Here is a 23,332-nt window from a genome sequence, read left to right as displayed (position 1 = left end):
TATCTAGTCAGTCATGCATGGAGAGAGTTCTGCCTAACCACAACAGCTTAAGCCATGAAGCATGAGGTCTTCTGCCTTCCTTTTTAGTATGTATAACTACAAATGCTAACACAAGTCATAAAATTAATCAACCTTTTTTATGACTTATTGTATCGTACTTCTATTCCACAATAACTTTCCAAAAGCAATAAACAAGTGATACAGCACATATGTGATAGTACATTGGTTGCCCTTAAGATTTGTTTTTACTGTTATCATCACTGTGTGTAGCACAGGATACAGTGGCTAACTTAATTTACCTTCCCCCTTCCAAGACCATTGCTTCAAATCAAATTAATTTAAGTAGACATTATAATAAAATACACCCATTTTTTTCCTGCATTTTTTTTTCTGGCAAAAGATGGACAGGTATAAAGCAAAAATGAAGAGAGAAGAACTGTTTAAACATGCATCTCATCTAGAATGTTATCTGGAAGATGTTCCTTCAGTGAAACACTGTGCAGTGTCTCTGCTGGGAGACTGTATTCTTACCAATCCCCCCCCCCAAAATCAGCAATAAGTGTGTTCAAGCAATAATCTGTGTGACTTTGCTAATGGCATTATTTCTAAGGAGATACTCTGAATGCATCATTTCATTACGCCTACTCAAAGGAGTTTGTTCTTATCATGATGACCGTTCTGATGAAACTTGGAGAAAAAGGTGCCTGAAGGTTCAGATAACAATACATTGTTTATTCCATAGCAGATACAAATTAAGGAACATAGAGAGACACATCATGCTTAAAAATTACAGTATTATTATGCTGGAGACAGGAAAAAAACCCACAGGATAATACTGTTACTTGTACTTGAATGGTAAAATCACATTCTTAGTAGCACAACAAGGCCTAACAAACCATACTGCAGCACTAACAAAACCTCCCTAGTGATGGTACCTACATAGAGGAGGTTTTAAGTCAATACTAAGAATTAGGGCTTAATGCCCTACACTAATAGAATTCTTTTTTTAAAACCAAAACTTCCATCTATCAGACTTTAGGAGCATAATTTTTAAGCTGTTCGTAGTCTCTTCCAGAAAACAGCTAAGAAAAACATACTTATAATCAGCTAAACCTCTTAGATGCATACAGTTACAGAAAATGGATTTGGAGTCCTTGAGGAACATTCCACAGTTAGAGGAAAGAGTATTTAAAAAGCATTACCTGTAGCTGGCAGATGGAGGGGAACACACCTATCTTTTTGGACAGTGTCCTCGGGTAAGGAAACAAGTTTTCTGGCAAGAACTGCAGAAATTGGTTGTACTAACAGTGTTGTGAGGTTCACTCGATTTTGCCTGTAGCTTCCATCTTAAACAACAGAAAGAAAACAGAAATTTAGCAAATAAAAATTTCTCTCCTTCAGAAACCAACCAACCAACCAAAAAAACATAGCAAATATCTACCATACAGCTTAAAACAACTGATTTAGATATGCAGCTGTTATTTTGTACCTAGCATATTGAAAATATGTGTCTTCAAGAACATGTACCACAAAATTACATGTATATAAGAGTATCTGGGTAATAGGTCCACAGCAAAGAAACTGTCAAAGAGTCCAAGCAGATATTAGATTGTATGTGACCTTAAACCAACAAATTATATTGGTGTGTAGTTAAAGAAATAATTGAAAAATAGAATTACTGATCAGCAATAACTCATAGAATCATAGAATAGAATCATGAAATCATCAAGCTTGGAAGAAACCCTTAAGATCATCAAGTCCAACTCTCCATCTAACACTAGAAATTCAAGTAAAAGCTGAACACAGCCCTATAGAGAAGAGCAAACATTTAAACAGCCTGGAATCATGTGCTAGTATCCAACTGCACTGAATGATGCTACTACTGATAAGGCTTTGTTTTGCTTGGGGTGCCAAAATGTTTAAATTCTACACAAGTTGTTCTACTTAGCACTAAGACTGTTTTAGGGGTGAGGTATCACACAAATAAGGTTTTGTGAGAACTTTGACAAGAAAGACCCCACAAAGGAGGCATGTTGATAATATACTGGCAACTTGATGAGATGTGTTTCCTTGCATACTCCAAAAAAGCCTGACAAATTTAACATACACCATCCTCTTTTAAAGAATACAATCAAGTCACCTCACTGACACAAAGTGCAGCTAAGGTGACTATAATTTATTTTATAAATGCAGGGGTGTTACTGTGATGGAAAGCTGAAGGCTCAGCTGAGGAAGGTCTGGAATAGGAGGGTAATAGACACACATCAAATGGAGGAAGGTATGGATCAGAAAGTGTCAGAATACTTCATTTACAACTTTTAGATCTTAAGACACAGCACATACCTCTCAATATCAGCAGATTTATGCACATATTAAAATCTGCCTTGGTCTGAAAAAATGTGAGTTTCCATGCACATACCTGACCAGCATTTAATTATGGAAAGGTTTCTGATGAGATAATTAGATATTTTGGGAGACCAACTGACAGAACTGGAAAAAGAAAAGTAACTCTGTACATGGAGATGCTCTGAAGCACTTCAGGACAAAACACCTGTTTGTCTCTGCTATTTCAGCTGGCCCAATATAGGCATCATCTCTTTCCATGGAGAGCAAAAACACACTTGCAGAAGAAAAAACAAAACAAAACAAAACAAAAGCCTGCCACAAAACAGGAGTAGAGGTTGATAGCAAGGGCAGGACACAGTGCTAGAACAACCTGCAAAACTCCCAAAATTTTCCAATATACCTGTCCCTACTGAATCTTTCCCAAACTTTCAACTAGAAATTCAGAATGCAAGGCCTTTCCCTGAGACCTCTTTGAAACAAACCGCTTATTTTCTGTCAGCATGGAGTTCTTTACTACCCAAAGACATCCTTCTGTGTGACTGTAGCCACAAAGGGAAGAAGCTATCAGAAATCAGCAGCACATGTTCTAATAAATTTCTATAACACTACTATCAGGGCTGTTGTTACTGAACCACAATATAAAATAATCCAGACACATCCTCCATTTCTGAATCTTTTGTGCTGAAACTCCCGAGAATTTGTACAATATGCCCTTAATAGCAATGCAAAAGTCAACCAAAACTATATCATTTAATTATGGAAAAACAAAAAGCATTGTTCAGCTTTAATACACAGTGGCAAGGTTATCAGTGTTCACTTTGAAAGAATCAGACACATTTTTAAGTGGAAAGGTGAAACTGGTTCAAAACATTATAGTTTGTCTTAGCAAAGTTGGACTGGGTTCAAAATCTCTCGAAGTTCAGCAAGCTGATGGTAAAATCAGTTTGCCCAAGCTTTGAGATTCTGGATCAGGAAACCAAAAGAATCCTAAAATGTCCACCAGAGATGTGCAATTGAGACATTATTTTCTGTCTAATGTTTGTGACTCTGTGGACTGTATTACAGGAGCAATGAAGTGCCAAATCTAACAGATGAGAAGTATCTCTCCCTTCTCCACTTTCTCCCAACCTGAGCTTCATACATGAGTAAGCTGTGAAAGATACACTTTTGAGAACAACTTACAGGAGAACCACTACCACCTCCACCCTCTCCATGTTGAAAAATGAATCATTTCACAATAGAAGATGGGGTTTGAAGTATGGGCAAAAAAGAAGTTAAATAAATAAAAGGCAGATTTAAGCTATTTGGGCAGATTTATCTGGAAGAAAACCTAATAGGAAGAATTCATAAAGACTAGTCTGGGCAGGTGGTAAAATCTCCACATGTGAAATCTTTTGAAAGGAAAGAGTAGGCAAATGTCTGACAGAAATGACATAGGGAAGGTGCTAGTTTAGAAGACCCCTTGACATATTTTCCAGGCAATTCTCTAGTAACTGAACTTCCTGAACTATTAGCAAAAAAAAAAAAAAGGAATAAATATCAAAAAATGCAGTTTAAAAAAACCCCCAAAAGGTACAGAAAAAGTTCCTTTCCCTCTGCCAGGTATTTATTAGTTGCCACAAGAGTAGCTTGTTAAGGAGACTGAGGGAAGATAACTGCATCATGATCAGGTTTCAAAAGCACAAGATTCAAGACCAATGTCTCCAGTGCACACTTAAAAATCTGGAGATTTCCAGGGTTGCTAGTTAAAGTCCAATAATTCAGTTTTTAAATACTCATGGGCTTGATGCTGTACTGACTGTGAAACTGTGCACTGCCACTTCATAAAGAAACCAACATATCGAAAGAACTTTGAGAGATTCTTGCTGGCACGTTCTCTGCTGGATGCCAAACTCTTTGGAGCACAAAGTGCTTCCAGGATCTGTGGGAACAACAAATGCTTTGAGGATAATTTAAATTTGACATTTTGCTTGTAATGAAATTTAGTTTTATAGCAAGAAACTCTTCCAAGGAACAGAATTCCTTCTTCTCTGCAAGTCTAACAATCTAACCGTGCCAGGCCTATAACCACTATTAATTTTAGAAAGTCTCTAGAGAACATACTGTAAAGCGAGAAGAAAAATATGGTAATCAATTATTAAGTTAATTTTAGGAGCACAAAATGAGGCAATCTTTAAAAAGTTTCTGCACAGAAAGCGAGGCCTACTTTTCTCCTTTTGCAGTGACTGTGTTTTATGTTTTCTTTTTCAATGCAAGCACAAACCTTGAGCACCAGTTTCTGTACCGCTCAGTCTGGGACACACACTTGTAACCCAGTGTTTCTAAGTGCTCCATCACTTAACTTACTGGAGGTATTGGTGACATGAGCTGAGATTTCTAAAAAGTTTTTAAAGGGAGAATTTAATAGTATTACGTCTGCACCATATGCCACTCAATTCTGGGTTAAAGTACAATTTTATCATGGTTTCAGTGAGCTATGTGAGGACTGAAAAATCAGAGCACATGAAGCAAGTGTTAGTCATGTCAAAATTCTCTAGTAAAGGATAGTCATAGTATTATGCAAATAGGCTTTTATTTATATTTCTCAAAAAGGTTTTGTGCTATACAAAACAATTTTCTGTTCATTTTTGCTTAAAGTCCAAATTCAAAGAAAGATTGGACAGATTACTGTATTGTATTATCTGTTTATTAATAAAGTCACCCTCTGCCAAGATCTGAGAAAACAAAAACTTAACAACTAAAACTGTCTAAAAATTTTACTGATAGAATTCATCAAAACAATTCCTTCTTTGACCTGAGATATCATTTTAATGATGTTCCCCCCAAAATGCAGCAAAAAGTAGTCTGTCTGAACCATAATTGTACGTACCCACATCTTTGACTTTCTGCTGCATTAATAATAGAGCAGTATTAGTTTTGAAATATCTGAAGTGAATGGCTCATTAATTTTTCACCTTAAGCTTAATAGAAATTTGACAAACAGTTATATGCCGAGAATAGATACTCCAAACAGGACTTCACAGCACATGATGGTAATAATTTAGAGCATAAAAGACAGAATAGCATGTGTTTGATCAAATAAGATGATTCTGTCACTCAATTGCCTGAAGTGAACAGTTAGTTCTATGCATTTCTCTGAAAGAGGATTTCTTCCATTTATGCAGTCCCAGCCTATATTCTGCACTGTCCTTTGTCAGCACTTGATCTTGTATTAACCATGAGAAACCCAAAGATATATAAACTGATACATCACAGACATTTATACTATTTGTGCTTTGAACTTGTACAGTTTCCCCCTAACTTTGCTTATAACATTTAGCAGTTGTTAGGTTCTGCTGGTTCTTACTCAGCTAGTCACAATGATTTCACTGTACCTCCCTGCAAAATCAGTCTCTCTGTGGTTTCCCTGACTTCCATCAAACCAGACTGAAAGGGACTGTGTGGTGCCTACAACAGGGAGGCTCCACCAGCTGGTTGGTGATTCCAGGTACTAAATTCACATTACTACTGGTAATCATAAAAACATTGCCATGCAGCAGCTACTTGGTTAAATTTTCATCTTCAGCTGCTTACAGTACTGTCCATGACCAGCATTTTTAAGACAGACATGACTCTTCTAACTCAAAAAGCAGCCTTCAATTAAGCCTTCACACTAACAATTAAGATTGTTCAACAAGCCAATTAACACTGTTTGATACCAAGATTTGAAAGGGTTTTTTTGCTGCTGCTGTTTTTGCACTTTGCTCTTCCAATGAGTAGTAACACATTTTCCTAACACAAATCTTATTGAATTCCTATACACTTTTTAATGGCACTGTTAGTATGGGTACAGTCATACATATATGGAATTGCAGGGTTTGGTTCAAGCAGGTTCTAAGAACACAGATCCCATTTAGCCTCTCATATAAAACATTCCCATCTGCACTTCACAAAGCCACTGGTATCTTTTCTTTCCAAAATTTTGTCTTTGAACAAAGAAAGAAAAATAAACTGATTCTGGCTGTTACTTCTTGCTGTAAGTGGATACAGTCAGAATTTTGACCCAGAAAAACTGATGTTCTTTAAGCACTTATGAGCAGGAAATTCTGGGAAAGACCTCACCCACTGCACCTGTTCATCTGACAGATATATGTTTTTTTGCATATGAAGTCAAATAGAAACCTCTTCTTCTAACACAAATGGTGCTGAACACCCCATGGTGTTTAAAATGGAAGTAAGATTTGATGTTATTAATGGGAAGGAGAAGACCATATCAGACTTGGTATCTTGAGATGTAAAAACTAAAATTATCAGTAAGGATAAGAAAAAAACCCACAACTGGTAAATAAAAATGTTATCCAAGAGAAGAGCAGAACGTGGAGCAGATGCCCATGGAGTAATACTGGTAACACGCAGTTTCCTGCTATGCCTTTATTCAGTTCTCTATGAATTATCCACTAGAATTACAGTGTGGAACACATGTCAGTTTTGAAGTACTTTGCTTCACTAGCCACTGGTGGAAATATGGAGGAAGAGAATAACATTTGCTTCTCTTTTGTAAGAAAAAGAACTTTGAAATTCTGCAACCAGCGATTTTAACAGCAGCCACAAGTGTTTCCAAAGCAGCTTTACAGGCCATGAAGCATGAGATGATGAACAGCTCTGCCAATTACATCAGCAATGTGGCAGCTTGCATTTCAGGATGCATGACCACAAATGGACAAGGGACACAGAGAACTATGTCCTGATTTGAGATATGGGTGAGAAAGGTAACTGTGTCTGTAAAAAGGTTTATGCACATTTACAAAGAATACAGAACTGAACAGCACTGAGGATCACCTGGAAGGGAAACAAGATACTGAGAGTTTTCAGAAAGGATCTGAAAAACACTTTCAGGTTTTTTTTTTAGCATTGATGATGAATAAACTTCTTTAAAAACACTATTTTTAAAAAAAATCACATTCTCCTGAAGTGGGCAGTTAGCAAGAAGTATAGAAAAAAATGAAGACATCACACCACCCGTGATAACCTCCCCAAAGTTAACAAGACTTAACATCCACTGATACATACAAAGAACTGTAACATTATGGAAACATTGGTTTGCTTTACAAAGTATATTTACTGCATTCTGATTACATCACATTTTATCAATGGCATGGATGCCAATGCATGCATATATTACTCAAGACTGTCCCTTTGAACAGATTGCTGTTGTCCTTAAAAAACAAAACAAGAAAATCTATATCCACTGTGAGAAAAAAAAAATACCTCTAGAACTTGCTGTCATCTTTTTCCATCCCTCACAAGGAAGTGTGCTTAACCAATATGAAAGAGAAAAAAATGTCACTCCCCTGTCTCTTAGTGCAAATCACTCTTGTCTTAATGCCTACTTAATGTACTTTAAAAATACTGTCAGTCTTGTTTCTTTTTAAGATACATAGAATAAAAAGCAACACATTTATGCTGTAAAAGCAAAACTGCTTTGACACATTGACGCAAAAACATCTCATTAATTCTCCTGCTCCCTTCTGAGAATATTTAATAAAATGGCAAGAATTTTAAAAAAAACCAACCCAAACAAAAACTTTTCACAATACTCTCAACATTTTGAATCCTCCTTTCCACTTAGCTTGTTGTAGTGGTTAATCATTAAAATGACATAGAAGTGGCCAAAATAGAGCAAAATTACATAACCATTCTAAGCCAATTGACATAAAGTAAAATTCTTCCTTTTTAAGTGCCCCACAATTGTGTAACCACTAAGTCATGCAAAGGAAAAAGATTCTTCCACGTATGCATTATGTTTCCTGTTAACTATGTCAAGAAATAAGGATCTTCTGTCTTATTCAAGAGTTAACAGGCTGGTCTTAGATCTTGCTCCTTCATGAAATAAACCTTGATGTGCTACACTGGTCATGGCCACCTTAGACTAAACAAACAACAAACATGGAAATGATACACTAATACAGATTTCCTTCCCTTCAGTGATGATCAGCACTACATATAGTAAAATAAGTGTCTTGCTTTATGTGAAATATGTTCACAGCAGCCAGGATATACATTAGGTACCATATGCTATCATTCTGATTATGAACAAGCACCGAGTCCTGTTTACTCACAATAATGAGATTTATTGTTATTAAAAATAATAAAAGCCCTATAACACTCTACAAGGAATGGAATGGAAATAGAAAATCTCTAAGAAAACACTGAAAGTGACAGGTTTAGGATGCCAATTATTTTGTTTATAGCATGTAGTGAACACTGCAATGACTCAGAATCACGTGCTGTCTGCATATATTTGGTGGATGACATGAAATAAAATTGCATATGTTATCTCTGGTACAGTATGCTTTTCCTGAAACAATATATATCTCTGATTCATCCTTCCATATTTGTTTGAAATCACAAAATGTCACATTTTAACTTCAGTTTGATGACATATGAAGTCATCCGAGGGTTTGTAGTCTCCCCTTTTTCCCACAGCTTGTTACTTACTCCTCTCCCCACACCACAGTGCCATTAATTCTACCAGCACAATAGTTTCAGTGGCTATATTATGAGCCACATCAGCAAACTTTAAAAAGTTCTTTGAAAGTAGATGAGTTCTGCAATGTATTGCCATATGACAATTACAGGGGATACTCATGTCCTCTAGGACACAAACTGACTGTTCTTTGGCACAGAATGACACTTAAAGATGCACATCAATTCAAAAGCTACTTATAGCTTCAAAAATATTTATAGTTTCCATTTTCTCCAGTTTTTTTAGGGAATAATTCAAGAAAACCATTTAAAAAGAAGAAAACCTCTAATATTCTGTCTGGAAATGATTAATAAGTCTCTTTTGTTTTAGCAGGTTAAGGAAGTTGCAGTGTTAATTTTACTTGTATGATTTTAATGCCAAAAAATTTGTAAAAGAAGATAAATCTACTAATAGTGCATCTCTATTAATGCAAAATATCTTAATACCATTTAGCTTTGTTTTACTGCAGCACACCATGGGAACTGTAGTGATGCTCATTTTCAAGCTAAATTCTGACCATGTGTATCAAAGGCATATGAGAAGTTAAAATAAAATAAATAAAAAAAAACAATGAAAGAAAAATCTGTATCTGCTTTTATCTGGTTTTAAAGGGTTTGCATCCACCCAAAAGAAGAGGAATCAGTGGTTTTAAAAAGCCAGATTGCAATAGAAGTGTTCCAAGTTCTCAGTTCATCTTTAATTTAATAATCTTTCACCTGCAAACCAAATATATTTGGTCATGTACCAGGAATAATTTGATTACAATTACTGAAGAAAAAGAAATAGCCTGGTAAGTCAACCTCAAATGACAGTTTTCTAGAATGAAGATACAGGTATTCTCAAGACCCCTATTAATCCTGTTTATAGTATAGAGTGGAAAAAGAACTATGCTCTGAAAATTAGACAATTCTGAATCTGTGGAAATCCTTGTAACATATTGCCTCATTTCTTGGATTACAGAACAGAGACAAACTATAATCTATTTGCAGCACTCCTCAGAGATATAAACACTGGTATTTAATTTACTTAATAACTTTCTTATGTATTTGCAATGTTTTATTATGTTCATGCTGACTAGTGTAACTGCTGGATTCAGCTTCAGAAGGCAATTACAAACACCCAGGAGAACTGGATTTTATTTTGCACACAACAGCACATTTTATGTGAATATTCATTCAAAACTCCAAAATGAGTCCTTGGCCCTAAATGATTTCTGAACCATCTCATGCAAGAAGCTTTGCATTCTCAAACGAGCTTGTGTAACTTGAGATGAGCATGCAAAATAAATCATTTTCTTGAAATAACAGACTTGAGGAGCTAGTTAATCTTTAGGTTAAACCCCCTGAAATTCAAGGGCAATTTGAGTCAGGAAGATCAGAAGCAAAGACAATTTGTAAGAAAAAAGAAAATCAGTCAGTACTTGAGAAAAAGAAATCCTTGTTAAAGAAGGGTAGAGTAGCAGCATCATTGCAGGATATTGTATTTAAGGTCATGTTTTAAACTATAAGTCAGTGATTAGCATATTTTTGAAAAATGTTACTTAGTATTATTTTTCTTAGTAAATAATAAAGAACAACAGTTCCACAAATGCAACAAAGATTATTGCCAATCATAGCTACTAAAATTCAGCAGAAAATAAGAATATGATAATCTAAGTTATTATTTCAAAGTAACTTGAACAGAAATGTTTCTTTTGATCACCCTTTTGGGGTTTTTTAAGTATTTTTTTTTTGGCTAGTTGATATTAACATATAGACTAATGCATTCACTGACAGTTACGTGTTAGTGGAGTTTTGTGATCTTAGGTTTTTAAACAGAGAATGATCTGCAGAAGACCAAACGCTGTAAGAGAATAAAACATCTTTGAAAGATAAAAAAGAATATAGTGCTAGAACAATGAAAAATTAATGTGAAAAACAATAAGAACTTTACAGACCAATACTAAAATTCTGAAAAATAGTTATTGTGTTCTAAAATTCTCTGCTTATACACATGTTATTTTGTGGAAACATCACATTTCAGAAGCTAAATACAAGCAGAGAAGATCCATAGACTTTTCCCATTCTCTAGGCAGGCTTAAGACATTGTTTGTAACTAACACAAACTTGTTACCCTTACTCATTTTCACCCCCTTCTCCTTTCAAGAGATATAAAAAGGCCAAATTCTCTACAGTTTCCTCATAGAACTTTCCCTTCCTAGCTCATTTCTTACTGCAAGATTAAAAGGACACAGCAGCATTGAACTGTCCTTTGTTCCTTCCTACAAGTGTTAAGTGTGGAAAGCTCACTCAGGTCATAGGCAAAGCAGGAAATCCATTCCCCATTTTTTTTCTATTTTTACAGCAAAGAACATAGGTCAGAAGAATCCCAAAAGAGCACTGGAGGACAAGAAATCAATATGTATCTAGTTTCATTTTGACTGTTATCCTGAAGTTTGATCAAACTGAAACGATACTAGAAGCATATAGAATATATACTGACAGAAATGCCTATGCAGATTTTACCCTTGACAGCAGCTGCACCTCCACTAAACCACTGAACACAAGGCAACTCTCTTTTTTTTGTTGTGGTACTGAAAGACAATATAATAATATACTACAGAAGATGTTCCAGATTTGCCACCACTTTCCTGTAAGCACTAGCAAAGAGCTTGCAGCAAGTAAATTGTTTTCACAAGCTGAAACTGCAAAGGACCAGACTGTATAAACACTCAAGTCCATGGAAGATACATGAATCAAACTATGTGCAAAAACTCTACCAAGAAGATGACCTGTATATGCTAAAGGTCAGTATCAAGCATAACATTGCTTGTTTCTTTTATTCATCAAAGTTACAGATATTTGCAATGGTGGTATCTTGAAAACTACATAAATGTGGACAGTTCTAATAAACATTCTCCCTTTCAACAGCTTACTGTTAAAATGTATTCTCCTGTGATATCTCTAAGGACTATACCTGTCTCTGAAGATGGGCCCTCAAGGTTTCAAAGATCTACAGTATCCACATCTATCAAGAACACTCTTGATAGTCTGAAGCTAACTGTACAGGAACAGACATGAATTGTAAAAGCATTTGGGACTCAAAACTCATTTGTGTGCTGGGATCTTATGGCAAAATCCCCTTATACAGGCTTCTGGTTCAATAACTAGCTAGACATCAGGAAGAATTTCTTCACAGGAAGGGTTGTCAAAGATTGGAACGGATTGTTGGGGGAGGTAGTGGAGTCACTATCCCTGTAAGTGTTCAAGAAACAACTGGATGTGGCAATTAGTGTTCTGGTCTAGTTGACAAGGTGGTGATCGGTCAAAGGTGGCACTTGGTGATCTTGGAGGCCTTTTCCAACCTAAATGATTCTGTGATTCTGTGAAATAAGGCAATGTGATGCCACAGCTACTTTAGCAGACTTTATTGGGGCCTACAAGCACACAAATGTGCATGCACACCCCAACCCTCTGTTACATGAAATAGAGAACTCTCCAGCTGCCTCCAGAGAGCACAGTTTGGACAAATAAATCTTATCTATAAGCTCTGATGTGCTGTTGCACTAACAGAAACCTCACCCAGGATTTTTTTAATGAGAAAGACACAGCATTACTCTCCTACATCATTTAATCATTACTGTAAAGGTCATTCATCACTTGTTTCAAAATACGTTTGATAGTCCAACCCTCAATGTTCCCTTTAATCTGATTCTACTATTTATTGTCACAATTTACTTCCACGGGGCATTTTGCCTGAAGTTACACAGATATGCCAAGCTGGTGAGACACCACCACAGCTCTACAGTAGATAGTAGATGCTCTCGACTCCATCATATTGACAGGTAAAAGTACAAATAAATATCCAGAAAAATGGTTCATTGAAAGATGCACAAATAAAAACAACACATGGACTATTTATCTAACATGAGTTAAAGCACCTATTTCCATAAAGGAGATGTGTCACAAGTAATCATCACATCCATGTTACTTCGTCTCCTTCTCAGTACTGGTAGAAATAAATAGGTGCTACATTTGTAAATTCAATTGGCACTGTTTCACTGAAGTGACAGATGATGCATTATGTGAGTGCCTCTACAATATGTAACACCATTCTTTATTGTCACAGGTCCTGTATTTCATGCAAGTGTGCAAACTAACATTTGCAGTTTTATAATAAACTATTTTCTGCCAATAGTGCTGTCAGAAACTTGCAATTTGTCTTCAAGTATCTGCTTTCTGCTCAGAAACAAATATTTATAGCCATTCAAAGATCAAATATGATTTTCCCATGAACTCACTGCAGTCAACACTTCATTCTCAAACCTGGTATGCTGCATGAGGGCACTTCACTCAGTGAGACAGAATTGACTGAGCAGTTTAGTTGTCCACCACTGTTGATTATAAGGCCAAAATTTAAGTATGCTTTAACATGATTTCAGGCTACCAATTTTACTGCCTGCAGTTCAACTGCAGTAAACAAGTGCAATATTTAGAGGGCAAAAATGCAACTTTAGCCTGTAGATAGAGCTGATCTTTTTTTATTGCACTTTTACTTTGTGTGGTTTTTGCACAAACAACAGTACAAGAATTATGTGGAAAAAAAGGTGAAACCTCTTCTGCTGTGAAACAATCAAGAATTCACTACATGAAAAAGCATAAGCCATTGCTTTGTTACATCTCTATGCTAATCAAAACTAAATTTTCTTCAATTTTGGTTCAGTCTGGTTAAGCAATTCAAAGTCCTGTTAATCTCTAAAAATGAACTGAAAATGTAGCTCGTGATGAAGCATGGAGAGGGCACTTGAAAGATATTCCATTACTTTCCTGACAGTCACAGTCATCAGTGCTAAGTACAGAGTCACCGGAGGGCACTTGAAAGATATTCCATTACTTTCCTGACGGTCACAGTCATCAGTGCTAAGTACACAGTCACCAAGCCAGCTGCTGAGATGATGCTAAATACATTTTAACTAAGTAGATGCATATATATAAAAGACTAATGCTTGCACTGATAGAAAACACAGAAATGAAGTAGACTAGTTCTTTTAAAAATCTGGCCCCTTACTTGATTCAATTCTCCCCAAATTCTGATCCTGCTTATGAGTTAGACTTGAAAAAAGTGGCACTGACTCTTTAGAAGTGTTAATGGGCTAAGAGAAAACACAGAAAAAGGAATCCTGAAACAATCAATCATCTGAATTATTTAATATAGTATAATGAATTTGCTACAGGTTATTATTTATCTTCCTTACAGAATGTTGTTGTACCTATAATTAAATAGTATAAGACCTGTATTGATGAAACTTCATGTATCTATAAACCTAGATAATTTAATGACAAAATTAGATTTTGTAATGTATGCAAATTTGTTTAAATAATAATTTTCCAAGCAGAGCTTATTGCACAGAATAAGGTATTGCCTTAGATGAATTGGTCTAATTATACTTCCTTTAAAATTTGTTCAATACTTTCCTGTCTCCGACTGTAAGTATGTAAACATTTCAAATTTTGTTAGTCAGCCTCTGGCTGAAGTGTGTCCCCCTCTCCCTTTCCCCAAGAAAATCCATTTAAAATCTAATGAAAGATGGTGTGTTTTCTTACCACTGGCTGGAAACATGCCTGTTAGTGTTGGTTCCCTATATTCTGGCTACTGAATTTCAAAATGAAACAATTTTCTTCTCTTTCTAGAAAGTTTTAGTTGACATGACACAAAACTCTATAAACAACCACAAATACGAACTTCATTACTACTATGTTTTGTCCTTAAGTCCTTCATATTGATGTGCTCTTTGGACTCTGCATGGAATCACATTTTTCAAACTGTAAGTAAAATGTGTTTTATGAAGGATATATATATATATATATATATATATCATGTCCAAGATTGATATTATAAAGTTATTCCACTTAGATCAAAAGCTTCTTAAAATCAGCTTTGCACTGTTTCTCACAGGTTTTTCGAATAAATGTGTGGGTTTTTTGAGAAGTATTTGCCACATTCAATGTCTGTGGAATTTACACTTGGAGCCTCAGTACCCAGAAGGCTGTGCTTCCCATGAAGTATTTCCAAAGACACTTCATTGAGACAAAGGAGGAGATGAAACTGTGTCTGTTACACAACTGTTATTCAGCTCCATACTCAGGGCAGCTCCTGAAGGACACAACTGACGTGAAAGAACTCCTGCACTGAAAGAAAGTGTATACTGCATCCTCCTTAACCCATTTCTTATCCATAAACACACTGAGAAACACAGATGGCACCTTTTGCACAAGCTGCCTCAAACCTCTGTGTTCCCTGCAGGAGAAACTCTTTTTATTATGGTCAGATAACTTGACACATTCAACCACAGCCAACTACCTGAATCAGAGCTGGCAGCCACAGCTGGAAATTTCCCCAGAGCAGAAAAGCAAATAGTCCACTGAATAATCAAGAGACTGGCATAATTCAGACTAATTTCCGAAACTGTGAGTGCCTCTCCAGAGCAACTTCTATAAATACAAACCCCTTATTAGCTCAAGTGTTGCTCCATGAAGTTCTACACCAAGGATAATTTCAGCTGTGGTGCTTCCTGTCTGTATGCAATTTCAAAAGAATAGTGAAAGCACTATCAGAGGATTGCCTCAGGTTGGCACACGCAGCCATTCCATATGGAACACACCTGCAATTAATAACCTGAAGGAAATTGTTTAAAATGCAAAATACTAGAAAACCTCGTACAGAGGCACTGCAGAAGCATCAATGATAATCAAGACTTTAAGCATTTCCCATACATGCACTAAAATTAATTTTGAGCTTCACGGAACAATTATTTGGCTTATATTATGTACAAAGTCAGTCTCGCAATTAAAATTGATTGGATTGTTCTGCCCTAAAATTTCACTGAAATATTTCTGATAAACACTGTACATGTATCTTGAAATGGCAAGAAGAAATTAAACTACAGCTACTATGGATTATTTATTGTGACATTGGCCTTCTTCAAACTGCTCTGTCAATTCTTTAAAACTTCAGCTTGTTGGGGTTTTTTTCTGCATTTAATAAAGAAATCAGAGTATAAAATGCAAGTTACATGGAGATTTACAAAAGAATTATTGCTCTTGCATTATAAAAAATCCCAGTGGATTATATAAAAATTATATTTTCATGCAAAAATATATTTGTATTTGAAAAATAATTCACCTCTACAATGGGGTTAACTGTTCCTTCAAAATAGGAATAATATTAATTGAATATAAAATAAATGTAGATTAAAGTAGGAAGTGTAGCAAGGAAAGTTTGCCAGTTCTACAGAGAATACTTCTATTGACAACTGAAAATTCTCTTTGAAACACCTATGGGTTTAGCCTACAATAAATACCAAGCAATGGGCAATAAATAGCAAAATGCCATTTGTAATGACAGGTTAAAATGAGCCTTTCTTTCCTAATGTCTTCAAAATGCTTGCTGGAAATGTTTTAAACACAAACAAGCAAGCAATATAAGGAGAGGCAAAGTCCAGCTTAAAATCTGCCTGCTCAAATCATGAGTAATCTAGACAGAAGTCTGGCTATTAACAGGACCAAAGGAGTTTAGGCAAGTCTTACAGGTTACTATCCCTTCTTGATATATTGCAGACTCCACCAAGAAGTGGATGGATGAATGGATAAATATAGTCTGAAATATTTTACACTACTAATGCTGAAATATGTGTACATCAAAAATCAGTCAACCATAGACAAAACAGTGTTTGAGCATTAGACTAAAAAATAAAATCAAATATAGCTGTTTCAGAATGAGTTCTCTCTGTATTTCAGTGGGATTTGACTAAATCTTACCAGGAAATAGTATCTAATCCGAAGGGAAGATTGGCTGTGTATGGTAATAGAGAAAATAATATAAGCAGAGGTAATGACAGCAGAGAAGGATGTGTGGACATGCATTGGCAAATTGAATTAATTCCCAAACACCCAACTTCAAATCATTTCTGAAATGCTGTTGCACCAGCTACACAGATGTGACATTTTTTATCTGTATTTATTTGACCTTGCAGTAACTCAGAGGTGGAAAATTCTGACTGAATTCTGACTCTAAAGTCAACAGCAAACTCCTAAAACTTTAAAATGGCCAGAACTTTAGACTGTATCTCCAGTTTTAGGAACCTCTCCATTATTTTTTATCTTATTAAGAGGAATGACAGGTCCTTACTGAAATTTTTACTCTATAGATTAATCTTTTTTGACTAAGAAATTAGTCCTTTTCATTTTCCATTAACTACAATAATATAACCTTTGCAAACACTGTTTATATGTAACAGTTTTTTTTTTCCAGCCATAATTTGGGCATATAATCTCATGCCTGTTTGGAACAAAAGACTTCTCACTCTTCAGTACGTGTTCAGACTTTTCTAAAAAACAAACCAGTTTTCCAGAACATAAGGACTTTAACATATCAGACAAATTAAAAGGCCTTCTGGTAAACACCTCAACTCTTTTAAAGTGGAAGTTTTTGCCTTAAAAAAATGTTTAACAGAAGGTAAGATAACTATAAAATTTACATACTCTTGATCTAATTTCCTGGATAGATTGTGTAGAGATCTGAAGCAGTCAATTTGTTGTCTTTCAAGTGAAGTAGTAATCAACATCAAAGATTACAGTGAGAAACAAAAGATTTTAAGTTGTCAACACTATGTTGGTAGAAATATATGGACATCCTGTACCACGTACCACAACCAATACAGGCAACCAGCTAGGACAGAACCGATTTTAGGTACTTAAAAAGTAAAGTAGTTTGACAACAAAGAGAGACATTTTATTGTGCTTAAATGTTTCCTAATGTGTCTTGAAGTTTGTCTAATTATCCACATATTTCGAACAACACACGTGTAATGGGGCTGATACACTAATACCATGAAGAACTCTGTTGAGTAATCTGCACAGTATACAATATAGGCATACTATTTTTTCCTCAAAAATATAAAAAATAAATATCAAAACGGCCTTTTTAATTTTCAAAGCCAAATTTTCGTCAGAAACACAGACTGCCAGATGGGAAAGGGCAAAACTGAATAGATAAAATACTTTTAAACCTATATGATTCTATGATAAACTACTGAGAACTAAAGGAAGAGAAACAGGTTATTTAAAAGTGCTATCTATGATAAACTACTGAGAACTAAAGGGAGAGAGACAGGTTATTTAAAAGTGCTGCCCTGTGCTTAGAGTAAGAATACACTTAGCAATCAGTGCAAAACAAAGCACTTAATTCTTGCAGCTGTGAAGAACAGGGCTGAAGCTGCACCACTGGTGTGTGCAGCAGACTAGGATTCCTATACCTCTAGATCTGTTATGCCAGAGTCAATTAAAAGATTCCCAGGGCACAGTTTGAGAGTGTGAGACAAAGAAAATATACTTCCCAGAATCTGAGTCGAAGCAGCACCTTTCTTCTGAGTACACCTGAACACCCATTTATGAAGATTTATATTTATTTCTTGTGGCCCCTAAAGCCTTAATCAGAAAAATAACCAAGCTTTCAACATAGAGTTTATCACCATAGAGTTCAAAGTGAAATAATACATTGATTTCTTTTTAAGACCATTGCAATTAAAAAAGGAACTCTGGCAATATATCTTTGTTTTCAATTCATTTTGGGAGAGAGTATATCATCCATAAATTAATTGAAAATAAGATTAATCATTAACCACTTGCTATACTGTAAAGATTATTAGTCTTGTACACTGCAGAAAGCTAAATAATAATGGTCTAGTTTTTCATCTTGAAGGACATATTCAATTGCTTTTCTCCACTTGCCATTTGAGAGTATATTATTTTATTTTGAATACCTAGAATTATTAGATATCTCCATGAAATGGTTGGTTGTATGTTCTGCAGTTGTAGATATTTCAATGCATTTTCAACCTGCTAAAAGCACCTTTTGTACATGAAGTAAGGACAGTCCAGTTGTATAATTCCAAACTAACAACAGAAGAATTAACGAGATGTAAGGGCACTGACAATACTACTTTCTTACGTATTATTTTAGACACTTATAATACCTTTCAAAGATTACAGAAATGTGAGTAATAGGTGGGAGTTAACAGCATACCAATATCCATCATCAATAAGAATCTTTTGAAGACTATGCAGTTATAAATATATTTTTTTTATTTTTTTAATAAACCACATAAGGGCAAAACAGAAAGTTTAAAAAGGATTTCATTTGATGGGCCAAGGTGTGTGACTTCAGATTTTGACTTCAACACAACAATCTCCTTTCAATTCAACTGATAATTCAACTGTTTTCCCTGGAAAGAAAAGTCTAAACTTTTCAGGAGTACCAGAGGCATTACAGTACAGGTGAAAGCTGACAGGATGGATTATGAACTGCTTTATCAGTGATGCAAATACTTCATGCTTGCTTTAAGAAATTGTCAAACTGCAATTTCCCTGTTAGAATTTTATTTTTGGTTTATAATTTCAACTTGAAACACAGAAGTGCAAGGAATAATAATGTCTATGTGGGATCCATCTTGGCCACACCAAGAAACCTCCTGTAAACTGCTGTTACATTTAAGCTTTAGGCAATATTTAATTTAAATTATGCAACAAAGTTGTAAGGAATTAATTTTGTATATGTAATGTAGTAAAAATTAATAATTTAACTAACAGATTTATGGATTGGTCATTTTAGGACTTTTAAAATACATGCTAACCAAAACAGGTTTTGCTCTTTTTATTATCTTGGATGGTTAACTATGAATAAAATAGTAGAGGAAATCCACAAGAGTTCTGGTTTTAATGTTTTATTTTATTTTTACTCTGTAGAATGAAGGAAACATGTCTTTAAAGGATCTGTAAACCAGAATAGATGAAGGAATCATTTCTCAGCATGATGAGGTAGACCAAGCAATCTACAGCCATGGGGGTAAACCAGAAAAAAATGAAATACCACAGGGCATGTTCACCCTGAGGTCATAAGAAACATACAAAGTTGTCATGGGGTTATTTACTGGAATTGGCTAAGTAGAAATCTGGCATTGAAAAAAGTGACCTAAAGAAATCCACACTCTCAAGTAAATTGGTCAGAGGTGATGGAGTTAAACAATTCAAATTATTCTTAGGTGAACAGAAAAACTCAGGTACTTGCTGCCTTTAATTGAAGTCACACATTTTACAACTCATTCTAAAATTAGTTCTCCAGATTTAGCATCATAAATTTAATCAAAATGATCTTAACCCTACACTGTCTTTCATCCTTGTCATGACTGAATGGTAAATACATTTAAAAGCACTTATTAATTATAACACTTACCACTAATTATCAAGGATTTTCAGTACTATCAGGTACTAATATCCTGTCTATTAATAGCCTGAAGAACTAGTACATTCACTAGCTCTGCTCTTTTATTAAATCTAAGCAAAATGAAAAGTATGTAGACATGTTTCTGTAGGGCATTTTTTAAAATGGCATTACTGAATATAAAAGAAGCATCCAAGTATACATAAAAACTGTTTTCTAAGCAAAATTTGCTGCTGTACCCTCACATATACACAAATCAGTTTTTATCCTGAAAGCAACTATGCAGTGTGAATGCCCTACATGGGGTATATTCAGAGCTCAGTTATTCAAGCACACAAAGTCTCAGCTGGAGTGTTTTTCCAATTGTAAGCCCCCACACTACAAAATTCAGCAGGTGGGTAAAACATAACAAAGGAATTGAAAAAGGTGAGGAGGATGTAATCTATAGCAAGCATTTAATAGTGGGAACATTAAAGTTTTCTTTACCAACACAAAAATAAAAGACACTAGATGATAATTCAAAGAAAATGATGGAAGCACAAAGAAAAACACAGCATCCATGGAACATACAAGTCCCTGGCCTGATATTCTCAGCCCTGACATTTTCCCTGACATTTCTGAAACAATTGAGGCTTTCCTTCCACAGGTATCATTTCCTTCCCCTCTTTAGTTCAACTAAGTGGCAGAGATACCCTGTGAACTGAACTTATTTTCTGGATGAGCACAGTCAGTCTCTGCAATTAGACATTAACAGTCTCTAGTTGAGAACAATTTACTGAATAAAGCTTCATTTTTGCAAATTACACATGCAAGATGTTGAACAGCCACCAACCTCAATCAGACCAATGGACTGAAGAGTCATCAGCATTTTTTAGCAAGCACTCCATAACAATTAGAGCATCTTTATCTATTGATATTGGGAAGGCAATGTCAAAAGGCAATATTGGAAGCTGCAACATGTATTTCCTTCAATGCACTCCTTTCAGAAGTGACTTCTCCTAAAGTCTGATACAAAGCACAGTACCAAGGAAGGTAGAACCTGAAAGAGAAGTTCATGATTTTACTACACACTACATACATAGATTGGAGGTCTAATTAGGCCTTTGTGCTTCTAATTGGTCTGACACTCAAATCATGAGAGGCAGGAGTACTCAAATTAGTACCCACATCCAGTCAGAGATACAATGTATGGGCACAATTATGGTTAGAACAAGAGAGGTAATTCAGCTGCAAAAATGCTCCTTCAAGCCTTAAATCATACTGAATATAGCTTGATACATTCTACTAATGCAGTCCCGTACAAGCTCAAAATAAACCATCCTTTCCCCCACTAAAATTTAAGGCCACAGACTCCTTCTACTTTATTTAAGAGTGGGTATAAGAAAAGAAAATCTATCAGCTTTTAGTTAAAGAGAAGTCCATGTTTTTCATATTTGTAACAGAAACAAACTCACACCAACTTGCAGTCCAGTACACATTAGTGCCTCAGGTCTGGTAACAGAAACAAACTCACACCAACTTGTAGTCCAGTATACATTAGTGCCTCAGGTCTATATCTGGATGTTTGATGGGCATTTATTTAACCATTCAGTTTCTTTTATTCCCTCTTTTATTCTTTGGTTTTTTTCTTGCAGGCTAAGAATTCCAACATGAGGTTAAATTCAGCTTCACAAATGACAACACATGTTTGAGGCAATTCCCATTATCATAATTACTAAAATACAAAACCACTCCAGTTTTGAAACCATAAATATTTTCAGTAAGCTACAACCAGCAAATTTGCAATGACAGCTGTGTCATGAGGATAGCTTTCAGCCAACCCACTTACCTTCACAGCATCAGCATGGCTAGAAGGGACTATAGTCAGAAATGTAGTCCAACCTCCCTGCAGGATCCCCTGGAGCATATTAGTCAGGACTGCATCCAGATGGCTTTTGAAAATGGGTATTTTAAGATAAATTATCTAATTTTTAAGTTGTTTTAATAAAGCAGATAAAGTATTACTGCAGTTTATACCAGAAGTAAATTTTTCACTAAAATGCAATAATGTCTGTACATTCGTGCAGCAGATAAACCAAAAGGAGTATGAAAGTAAAGGGGCATATTCCAAAGGACAAAAAGAATGGATCCAGGAATCACTGTATTTCTCTTCTACTAACTTTATGGTCAAGAAGGACTAATCACTTTACCACAGTGTATTTCTCTGTATGACTCATAAAATGGGAACAGTAATATCTCTTCTGTTCAGGAATTCCAAATCTCAGCATCTGCTCTTTAAACATGTGACAGCCAATAGTTAAGTATTGTTCTAACTTGTCAGACCAATGATATTAAAAAGTCAATAATTGTCCAAAATTGATTATTTTTCCTTTACTTGCAAGGCTTCCTAGATAAACTGTATAAAATACAAATCAATTTGCTACTGAGATTAACTGTCAGTCTTTTAAAGTTGTTTTTTGTTTTTCTTTTTTAAAAGACTAAGAAATAATGATTATAACAATTTAATTCTTCAGTGAACAAGCAGTAGGTGTCTGGAGTCTTACTGGAAGACAAGGAATCTGGGTATTGCAATGTCATATTTACAATGTAAAAACTAGTCCATTTGAGGAGACCTAACAGAGAAGAGGAGGCTCAGGGGAGACCTTATCACCCTCTACAACTCCCTGAATGGAGGTTGCAGTCAGGTGGGGGTTGGTCTCTGCTCCCAGGCAACCAGCAGTAGGACAAGGGGGCACAGACTCAAGCTCTGCCAGGGGAGGTTTACGCTAAATAGTAGTAGGATATTTTTTTACAGAGAGAGTGCTCAGGCATTGGAATGTGCTGCCCAGGGAGGTGGTGGATTCACCATCCCTGGAGGATTTTAAGATGAGACTAGATGTCACACTTGGTGCCATGGTCTAGTAGTGCTGGACCTGATGATCTTGAAGGTCTTTCCCAATCCATTGATTCTATGATTCTTATCACAGCCAATTACGATTGGGATAGTAGCATGGCTATTAATAGTTCAGCTTTACTGGGCTATCAGACATGGCTTAAGAAAAGCCACGTGTATCTACAGATCCTGACATACAGATGGTAGAAATGTACATATTGTTACACAAGCAATCCCATATTTCAGAAAACCCAACTGATGAATCTGTCAGACAACTTCTTTATCCACAAGAATTTGTCTCAGCTAGAGCAATAGAGGTAAAAGGAGAAATGTCTAAGGCTCAGAGTAACTTT

At 35.5% G+C, this 23,332-nt stretch overlaps 1 protein-coding gene across 1 annotated transcript in view; it reads right to left on the bottom strand.

Moving 5' to 3' along the window:
* The window catches only part of NAALADL2 (N-acetylated alpha-linked acidic dipeptidase-like 2), a gene marked incomplete at its 5' end in the record, with an annotated part of 192,889 nt that overhangs the window by 109,028 nt on the left and 60,529 nt on the right, over positions 1–23,332 (bottom strand). The window contains one exon of the mRNA XM_009080703.1: positions 1,203–1,346. Within this exon, the coding sequence (XP_009078951.1) occupies positions 1,203–1,346 (144 nt within the window). The remainder of the gene's footprint in view (positions 1–1,202; positions 1,347–23,332) is intronic.

The sequence above is a fragment of the Acanthisitta chloris genome, unplaced genomic scaffold (assembly GCF_000695815.1).
Source record: "Acanthisitta chloris isolate BGI_N310 unplaced genomic scaffold, ASM69581v1 scaffold7028, whole genome shotgun sequence".
NCBI lineage: Eukaryota > Metazoa > Chordata > Aves > Passeriformes > Acanthisittidae > Acanthisitta > Acanthisitta chloris.
The sequence above is the reverse complement of the archived record's forward strand: the minus strand, read 5'-3'. Positions and strand labels throughout refer to the sequence as shown.